The 10,558-nt window shown below is 38.5% G+C and overlaps 1 protein-coding gene across 1 annotated transcript; it reads left to right on the top strand.

Annotated features, from left to right (window-relative positions):
• Nucleotides 1–9,247: 9,247 nt before the first annotated feature.
• On the top strand, nucleotides 9,248–9,870 carry LOC122043795 (pluviatolide O-methyltransferase-like). Its single transcript, XM_042604372.1, has 2 exons — nucleotides 9,248–9,460; nucleotides 9,553–9,870. The coding sequence occupies exons 1-2, from the start codon at nucleotides 9,248–9,250 to the stop codon at nucleotides 9,868–9,870; spliced, it is 531 nt and encodes a 176-aa protein (XP_042460306.1).
• Nucleotides 9,871–10,558: the final 688 nt, after the last annotated feature.

Below are 10,558 nucleotides of genomic sequence, written 5' to 3'. Positions count from 1 at the left end.
TGGTGTATACTTAGACAATAACACCCACATAGAGATCTATCTCACCTACTTTAGGTTCTCATGGTTGGTTCCGTTTCGGCCATGGATACCATCTTGGATTCATGAGTGTTTCATTGAAGCGGCCTGTCTTCACACTCACATAGGTGACACTTCTATCAAGAGTATCCTACCATACTCCACCTTATCAGGTATAGAAGTCACTAAAAGCATTAGCTTAACGTCACTACATGAGGTAGGACAATACAAATTCATCCTAGGATTGGGATAGAGATAAACTATCTAATGTGCTGGACCACAACTTCTGTAACTTCGTTGTCCCATTGAACCAAGATCTTGGGATCTCCAGTCAACAAGGTTGGGTTACCGCTACAGTCGTTTTCAGTTGTAGATTTTTAATCTCATTCCTCTTGATGAGCAGTATACTTGATCTCGACTCAACCCCTTCGTTAGAGGATCTGCCAAATTATCTTTGGACTTAACATAGTCGATTGTAATCACTCCATTCGAGATCAACTGCCTAATGGTATTATGTCTACGACGTATATGTCGTGACTTCCCATTATACATGTTACTCTGTGCCCTTCCAATCGCCGATTGACTATCACAGTGGATTAGTACGGCAGACACATGTTTCATCCAGCTCGGAATATCTTCCAAGAAATTCCGCAGCCATTCAGCTTCCTCAGCTGCTTTGTCTAGTGCTATAAACTCGGATTCCATAGTTGACCGAGCAATGCAAGTCTGCTTAGTGGATTTCCAAGATACTGCTCCCCCACCGATCGTGAATACATATCCACTAGTGGATTTAGAGTCTTTTGTATCTGATATCCAATTAGCATCACAATATCCTTCCAACACAGCGGGATATTTTTCATAATGTAATCCATAGTTCATATTATATTTCAAATATCTGAGAACTCGCATCAATGCTTTCCAATGGGTGTTGTTTGGATTACTCGTAAAATGACTCAGTTTGTTGACCGTACAGGCAATATCTGGACGTGTGCAGTTTGTGAGATACATCAAACTGCCTATTATCCGAGAATATTCCAACTGCGATATGGTCTCACCATGGTTTTTCGCTAAGTGTTGACTTAGATCCATAGGTGTTTTCACTGTAGAGAGATCGTACGCATTGAATTTTTTCAATACAGATTCTACATAATGGGATTGTGTTAAAACTATCCCTTCTGATGTCCTGAGAATTTTAATTCCCAATATAACATCTGCTTGACCCATATCTTTCATATCAAAATTTCCGGTCAACATTTTCTTTGTAGTCATGATTACATCATGATTACTGCCCATTATTAGCATGTCGTCTACGTATAGACAGACAATTACATAGCCTTCAGGTGTGTTTTTGACATAAATGCATTTGTCACATTCATTTATTCTGAATTCGTTTGACAACATTACTTTGTCAAATTTTTCGTGCCATTGTTTAGGCGCTTGCTTAAGTCCGTACAATGACTTAACAAGTCGACACACCTTTTTCTCATTTCCAGGAGCCATGAACCCTTCGGATTGCTCCATATAAATTTCTTCTTCCAACTCACCATTTAAGAACGCAGTCTTAACATCCATTTGATGTATTTCAAGGTCATACAGTGCTGCAATGGCTATTAGCACTCGTATGGACGTAATCCTTGTCACCGGTGAGTATGTATCGAAGTAATTAAGGCCTTCCTCTTACTTGTACCCCTTGGCTACAAGTCTGGCCTTATACTTGTCAATTGATCCATCAGCTTTATACTTACGTTTTAGTATCCACTTACAACCTAATGGTTTATTACCAGAAGGAAGGTCTACTAATTTCCAAGTATGATTATTCATGATAGACTCAATTTCACTATTGACAGCTTCTTTCCACATTGGAGCATCGGGTCTAGAGAGAGCTTCACTTAATGTTCTTGGTTCCATTTTTGGCATGAAAGTCATGAAATCTGGCCCGAACGATTTCTCAACTCTAGCCCGTTTGCTACGACGTGACTCTTCACTTTGATCGTCAATAGTCCTTTTATAACAGCTAAGTTCGGTAACGTCATTTTTGTTTGAACTTCCGTTGTTATCACTTTCAATGTTTCCCTTTTTATTTGGGAATACGTTTTCAAAGAATATCGCATTCCGAGATTCTATGGTTGTTCACACATGTATATCAGGAATGTCTGATTTGTGAACTAGGAAACGATATGCACTACTATTATGGGCATATCCGACAAATACCGCATCGAACGTTTTAGGTCCGATCTTTACTTGCTTTGGTTTAGGTACTTCGACCTTTGCCAAGCACCCCCACACTTTCAGGTATTTGTATGATGGCTCGCGGCCTTTCCATAGTTCATATGGAGTTTTATCATTTTTCTTATGAGGGATTCTGTTGAGAATGTGATTTGCTGATAATATTGCTTCCCCCCACAAGTTTTGAGGTAAGCCTGAATTTATCAACAAGACATTCATCATTTCTTTTAGTGTCCGATTTTTATATTCGGCAACACCGTTTGATTGAGGTGAGTAAGGCGCCGTTGTTTGATGGATAACGCCAGATTCTGTACAAAATTCATCAAACGGTGCACCATATTCTCCACCTCTATCGCTTCGAATTATTTTAATTCGTTTGTCAAGTTGGTTTTCAACTTCTGTTTTATAGGTTCTGAACGCCTCTAGGGCTTCGTCTTTACTTCTTAAAAGAAAGACATAACAGAACTTTGTGCAGTCATCGATAAAAGTAATAAAATATTTTTTACCTCCTCTAGTTTGCACAAATTTCAAGTCACATAGATCACTATGTATTAACTCTAGAGGAGTTGTTGTCCTTTCCACCGAATGAAAAGGTAGTTTCGTCTTTTTCGCTTCCACGCACACTTCACATTTGTGTGTTCCGTCAACATTGACGTTTGGTAATAAATTTAATTTGACGAGACGTTTGAGAGTATTATTATGCACATGTCCGAGTCGATCATGCCATAAGTTAAAACACTCAACAACATAGCTGGAAGCATTTATTTTATTACCATCAAAATTTCGGAGTACAGGCATTACAACCATTTTGAATAGACCCTTTTCTAGGTACCCCTTTCCTACGAAGATACCATTCTTCGTAAGTACAAAGTTGTCTGACTGGAACACTAGCCTAAATCCGGCCTTGACCAATGCCACTCTAGAAACTAGGTTCTTACTGATGTCGGGAACATGGAGTACATCAATGAGTGTTAGCTCCTTTCCGGACGTCATCTTCAGAACAACCTTTCCGAGTCCAACAATTGGCGACGTCGTGGAATTACCCATATAGAGCTTCCTGCCATTTATCGGAGTATACTTGGAGAACATCGCCTTATCGGAACAGATATGACGAGTTGCTCCAGTATCAATGAACCACTGCTTCGGGTTGGTATCCACCAAGTTGGCTTCAAATACAACCGTAGTGAGATCCAAGTCCTCAAGAGAGGTTGCGACATGATTCGCAGCATCCTTTGGCCCCTTGGTTGGCTTCTTTGGGCGTCTGCAGTCCTTGGACAGGTGTCCTGCCTTTCCACAGTTGTAGCAGGAGCCTTTGAACTTCTTTGCTTGAGCCTTCTTTTTGAACTGCTTCGGCTTTTTAGCGTTCGACTCGACCAGGTTGGACATTTCGTCTATAGTCCGCTTGGTTCCTCTGGAGTCGGATAACTTTCGATTATCCTCCTCTATTCATAGCCTCAGGATCAGGTCTTGCAGCCCTATCTCCTTTTGCTTGTGCTTTAGGTAATTCTTGAAATCCTTCCATGACGGAGGGAGCTTCTCAATTACCGTAGCAACTGCGAATGTCTCGTTCAGCTTCATGCTTTCGGCGTCCAGATCATGCAGTATTAATTGCATATCTTGGACTTGAGATGAGACATTTTTTGAGTCCACCACCTTGAAATCCAGAAACCAACCGACGATGAATTTCTTCAATCCAGCATTTTCGGTCTTGTATTTCTTCTCAAGGGATTCCCACAAAGATTTCGCCGTCTCCAGAGAACAATATACGTTATATAACGTGTTGTCCAAGGCGTTGAGTATATAATTGCGGCACAGAAAATCTCCGTAAGACCACGCATCGCTAGCAGCCTTACTACCTTCCGTAGCGGCTGGCGTGTCTTCGTGCAAAAACCGTACAAGGTTTAGCGTTGTTAGATAAAACAGCATCTTCTGCTGCCATCTTTTGAAGTCGGTTCCGGTGAATTTCTCCGGCTTTTCTCCGTGCGGAATGGTTGTCGGAATGGCGGTCGGAACGACGGTCGGAACGGCCGTCGGAATGTCGTTGGTAGCCATATCAGTTTGCACGAAATATCGTTTACGACTGTTAATCCCGGGTAGCTTCTGGAGTATGCAAACTGATCGTCGAGGCTAGTGTTCGACACTATCTCCGTAAACGATATTGCTCCGCTACGGTGCTTAACGGATTGTTGCAATTCGTTCCCAAGATACAACGACGACGAACGTCTCGGAATCGTAGCACTCCGACTTCCGAGACCAGCGAACCTTCTAGTAGACTTCTTGGACTCTTGAATGCACAAGATGAGATGAATGCTTGAGGAAGAGAAGAGAGGATTGAGTGAATATTCCATCATCTGGAGGGTTCTATTTATACTGAAAGAAGAGGTTGAGTGTCCTTTGGGTGAGTGGATGTGTTCCTTGGCTGGATCGATCTAGATCATCCATTCTGAAAGGTTGTAACCCTTCACCAAGCCCACTTCAATCTCATCCATCAGATCTGAGGAGTTGTGACCCTCAGATCCCGCCTATTGTCATCGGCCATCGGATCTGGATCCATTGATTCGATGTTTCAGATCAAGTCTCGCACTGCAATGTCACCTGGAGCATAAATTTAAATTCCTCAATACTCCTCGCGACGATGCGTACGTGCGAAGTGCAAAGTGCGCCTATAAAGCGCCCATTGCGCACGTGGCGGGTGGCGGGCTCACAGGTGCGAGCACCTGCTTGCCTTGGGCTAAGGGAGCACCTGTCCTTTTATTTTTGTGTTAACTCCATTAACACATCTTCATTAATAAGTAGAGAACACACATCGAGAATTTTCGATGTGGGACTATTCTCCCATGCACTTTATTAATGAATAATAAATGTTATTTTGGGCCGATTTTAAACATTAATTTCTCATTCACCCTTAATCGGTTCTGAGCAAATTAATAGTCTAAATCTATCTACGCGAATCGTAGATTTCAATTTTGAAGTCAATTACGACTTTCAACAATTGATGACTTCCTTCCTCAAAATCATTTTGGTCCATTTAAGGCCCCAATATCCAACATCACACTGTAAGGGTTCAAATTATGCTAGAAGAGACAGCATCCAGTAAATCCACAAGAAGCTTACATGCATACATGGTCTGTAACAGATCATGAATGTTTGATAAAAAAAAACTACATAGAGAAGCAGTAACTTTAGATTTAGGTGCTTGTCTTTGCAACTCCTCCATAATGCAGCATACATCGTCTTCTCCACCTTTAGAACAGCTTCAAATTTAGGTCTCCATGAGCATCTATAAGCACAACTAAAGCTAACATAAGTGTAATAGCTAACAAATTAAAAATAAATTGTACATGCATCTTCTATGGAACTAAGTAGACATAATTAGCAAAAGTAAAAATAAACCTTCAATACGAATTGTCCATTGAATTATTTGCTAGCACATATTGTTAGAACCTACAATAATAAAGACAATTATTATTTGTAATAAATGTCTTTAATCAATCAGCATATTGTCTTTAATAATTGTCCTTGCCTGCTATTGATGCCAATTCTTCTTCGTATGGGTTGTCATCGTTGTTATGATGATTATCTAAAGTTGATCTGTCAATCAGCACATTGTCATATTTATAAAATTTAATAAAGGTAATTAATTTGCAAATACAATTAACATACAAATAGAGAATTAATTGACACATACCCTTGTTGCAAATTTGGACAATTACGCTTATCATGTGACACACCTCGATGCCCGCATCCATGACATAATCGAGACTTTGAGGTTGACTTTGCCTTTGATGATTTCAATCTCTTCCCACATCCCTTTGTTCTTACTAAAGAAGGATCCATAATATTAGGGGACTCATCCATAGATTTTTTCCTTTGACCTCTATTGTCATATATTCTACTAATGTTCATCTCTTGAATTTTACTGTAGATACAATCCAATTGTTCATTCAAGAAGTTTGTTCCTTCATCAGTCAAAGATGCATCATCAATTAATAGTGAAGCTTTATAGGATAACGTTGAGTGCCTTGACATCAAAGCCCAATTTGGATCATCAATGAAATTTTGTACCCCCAAAGCATATATTGCTCCAACCTTTGCATCTCGTGTCCATCGTTTGAGTATATACTTATCAGGCAAATGAAATACTTGGTTGATACGAAAAAAAACTAACATATGCCTGCATGGAATGCCATCAAACGCAAATGTTCTACAGCTACATAATATGTTGTCCCTCTGTTTGTCATGCGTAAGCACCCTTGGTTTGGAGGAAGAACAACTTTAAAAATTCATCACATGGTAAATTACTGAGTCAACTTCCATAGATACTTGTTGCACATAATAACCATGACTCTCATTTATTTCACTTTGAAACTCCATCCATTTTTTTGTGTATAACTTAACCATTTGAGTTTCCATTGGTCAGTTTGTCTTAACCCTGGGATGCTCATTCAAATCAATATGATCTGCAACTAACTCATTATGTCTTTGATGTCTCAGTGCCCTATTGAAACGGGTGATAAAGTCCATCAATGAATTTTTATTTGAGACATATCTCTTGAAAAATGCATGTGAGCCTTCAGATCTCTGACTACTAGACATTCCAGCACAAAATACATGACTAAAATAAGTTGGCACCCACTTATGTCGCAATTTATATATCAAAGACAACCAATCATTGTTCTCCAAGTTAGCACACTTGATAACCTCTTCCCATGAATTCTCAAATTCATCAGGTGTTGAAGAATTTCTAATTACATTGTTTATACTTTGATAGTAGTCACGAAAAGTCAAAGGATGCAATTTTTCTGGAAATTTGTTCAGTATATGCCACAAACAATATCGATGCACTATCTGAGGAAAAACTTGGGCAATGGCTTTTGTCATAGCAGGATCCTGATCAGTGATAATTACATTTGGTGCACCTTTAGGCATGACTTCTATAAACTTGTTGACCAGCTAAACAAAAGATTTAGTTTTCTCATCACTTAAAAAGCCACAATAAAAAATAATTGTTTGGTGATGATGATTAACTCCTACAAATGGTGCAAAAATCAACCCATATTTGTTGGTGTTATATGTTGTATCAAATACAACTACATCGCCAAATACACTGTATGTCGTTCTTGATACATGATCAGCCCAAAAACACCTACTGAATCTGTTATCTGAATCAGTCTCATATTCAAAGAAAAAAGCTGAATTTTTCTCTTTCTCAGATGTAAATAACTCAATTAGTATTTCGACATCGATACCCTTTTGTTGGTCCCTTAACTCTTTTTCAAAGTTTCTAATATCTCTTTCTGTGCAACCTACTTGCTCGGGCCCTCCATACTCTATTTCTAGTAATCGCATTTGTTGACAAGTTGGCACATTAGCATCTGAAAACCGTTGAGTTAATGCTTTTTTTGCTTTTGAAACATTGCGATGTGAGCATAGTAAATGCACCTTTGAAGGTGTCGAGAGTGGATGGTTATGACCTTCTATAAAGTTAGTGACAACCCATGAACGCCCAGTTTATTTTTTGACAAGTGAAATCTTTGACTTACAACCAGTTCTAACTTCCCCACGTGCTCTTTCCCTTGTCCGTTGATCACCTTTTGCTTGTTTATTCCGTTGATCATCCGTATGCCCTTCTTTAAAGCATACAAATGTTTTCCACACGACTTCATTTGTCATTTTATTTTTCTTGCTACTATTTATCCTGGCACTAAATCCAGATTCACGTGCATATTAGTTATAGAATTCAAATGCTTCATCTATTGATGAAAATTCCATCCCATATTTTGGCTTTCGGTCATCTGCAACTTGAGAAATGTATAACTGATCTTCATCGTAATTTTCATCCATTGCTAGGAAATTTCAGATTCAGATGAAATGGGACTCTGCATATCATCATCATATAGCCAGAAAAAAATATTCTAAATCAAATATACATAAAAAAAATGCTGCCAGTAATCTAACACAGTATTATCATGTGGAACAGACAAGTATAATGCATCCACTAAAGACTCATGGAAATAGAAATCGCAATTGTAATTTCAGCAACAGTTGTATAGATTGCTTGCTATCCTGAATATAACCAACAGTTGTAATTTCATATTTTCCAGCAGTTGTTAATTTCAGAAATGAACAATGGGAAGTAGAAGAGGGACCAAACATTCTTACAAAGAGGGGTTGCGGCGTGAGGTCAGCAGCAAGAACAATGGGGCAGTACAATTCTGGAAGGGGAAAGGACAGCGAGGTTCTGCCTAGTTGCGGCGTGAGGTCGGCACGAGGATCTGAGAGCGAGGTTATGGAAGCTTCGGGGGAACCACAGTCTGGAAGGGGCAAGGAAAGCGAGATGGCGGCGAAGAAGGATCTGGAAGCTTCAGCGGAACCACAGCGCAGATCCAGCGGAATCAGGCGAGGGGCAAGGAAGGACAGCTTCTGCGGAACCACAATGAAGGAGAAACTTTGCTGGCCAAGCTGTGCTACCCTAGCTTCGCTGCGAAGCTTCCCCGTCGGGGCGAGAATGCTATCTGATTTTGCAGCGTCGCTGTGAGGAGAACATGTCGCGGCGTGCCCTAACTTCACGCATTTTGTGAAGAAGCAAAAGCCAACTAAAAGTCAAATAAAAGAAAAGCAAAATGAAGCCACGGAAAAGCTAAGTAAAAAAGCAAATAAGCCACGCCGCAAAGCCAGGTGTGCAGTCGCGGACAAGCGCGGAAACGAAGTCGTGCAGGATAACATGTCTATATATATATATATATATATATATATATATATATATATATATATATATAACACGTTTTAAAAGTCATTTTTAATATTTCCCGAAAAGTTCAATGTCACTTAATTATTGACACGAAATTTTAAAAGAGAATTGTGCATTTGAAAAATTATTATATAAAATGTGAAAAATAATTACAACCAAACTAAGATAAGTCTTCTTAATTGTATCCGTAGCCTTTAATTAGCTTTGTATTTGTAACCATTTTTTTTAAACTAGAAATTAATAAATAAAATTAAAATGAAATCCTTCTCGAATTCTAAAATCCAACGACAAGAAAACGAAAAGAAAGAAGAACAATTCTGGATACAGTGTTCAACTCCTCGTTGGACCAAGTGCGCCGTGTTCGATCTCCCGCACGTCGTGGCTTCGCTGCAGGGAAACCCAACGGTGACCGCAATCGCCGGCGACATGTTCGAGTTTGTCCCCCTTGCAGACGCAGTGATTCTCAAGGCATGCAATGTCATTAATCATCTTCTTCTTCCATTTAATTTGCTTCTTAATAATCAATCAATCAATCATCTGCTGCTATATAATTAATGCAGTGGATATTTCATGACTGGAACGACGAAGACTGCGTGAGGATACTGCAAAATTGCAAGAAGGCGATTCCTCCAAAGGAGGAAGGAGGGAAAGTGATTATTATTGAAATGGTGATGAAATTGGAGAATGAGGAGGATGGAAGTATTCATGATGAAACGACAGAGACGCAGCTTCTGTTGGATGTGCAGATGATGGCGCCTGTGCCAGGGAAGGAGAGGAGCGAAGCAGAATGGAAGAGTATCTTTATAGCTGCTGGTTTCTCAGGCTACAGCTTCTCATCAATCTTGGGCTTGCGTTCTATCATCCAAATCTTCTATTGACGACTTTTAATTAAGATTACAACAAGTAGTGCGATGAGATTACAGTAAGAATCTAGCTACATCTTGTATGCATTCCTATGTACTTATTTGCATGTGTGCCTTTCCTATGTATTTGCATGTGTATCCTTTTTGTCCCAGTGATGCCAGTTAATCAGAGGAACATATTTATTTTAATAGGAGAAGAGGTTAATTTCTCACTCATTAGCCATGGCAGTCAATTATAAGTTATCCTATAATTTATCTCCCTTCATATAATATTTATATGAAGATAAATTATAAATAAAAAATCAAAATTTTAAAATTTTAAAATTGAAAATCAAGTTAATATTTAAAAAAATAAAAAAGATTTTAAAAAAATGATAAATAATGTAAAAAATCTAAGAAGCAAGGTTTAGAGTTTGAAAGACCAGAGTAATTTATGGAAAAAAGAACTTACAATACAGACATAAGTCTAAGAATAATATGTTGGGAATATGCCCATAAAACAAATATTTATTATTAATTACTGAATTAAATAAATCATTTATTTTATTGTTTGATTGCTTTATGCTTACTTATATAAAAATGAATATTTATATAAAATTCATAATATATTGTTATAACTATGATTTTAGTATATAAGATTGTTATATACAAGAGGATTAAAATCATTGATAATATATTTAAAATATCCATGATTAATTAAAGT

The sequence above is a fragment of the Zingiber officinale genome, chromosome 2A, assembly GCF_018446385.1.
Source record: "Zingiber officinale cultivar Zhangliang chromosome 2A, Zo_v1.1, whole genome shotgun sequence".
Classification (NCBI taxonomy): domain Eukaryota; kingdom Viridiplantae; phylum Streptophyta; class Magnoliopsida; order Zingiberales; family Zingiberaceae; genus Zingiber; species Zingiber officinale.
The sequence above is the reverse complement of the archived record's forward strand: the minus strand, read 5'-3'. Positions and strand labels throughout refer to the sequence as shown.

What these genes read in the sequence shown, in the direction of transcription:
- LOC122043795 (XM_042604372.1), top strand. Translation starts at nt 9,248, where the DNA reads ATGAAATCCTTCTCGAATTCTAAAATCCAACGACAAGAAAACGAAAAG. An exon ending in CAGACGCAGTGATTCTCAAG is followed by an intron (nt 9,461 to 9,552) that starts GCATGCAATGTC and finishes TAATTAATGCAG; the next exon opens with TGGATATTTCATGACTGGAA.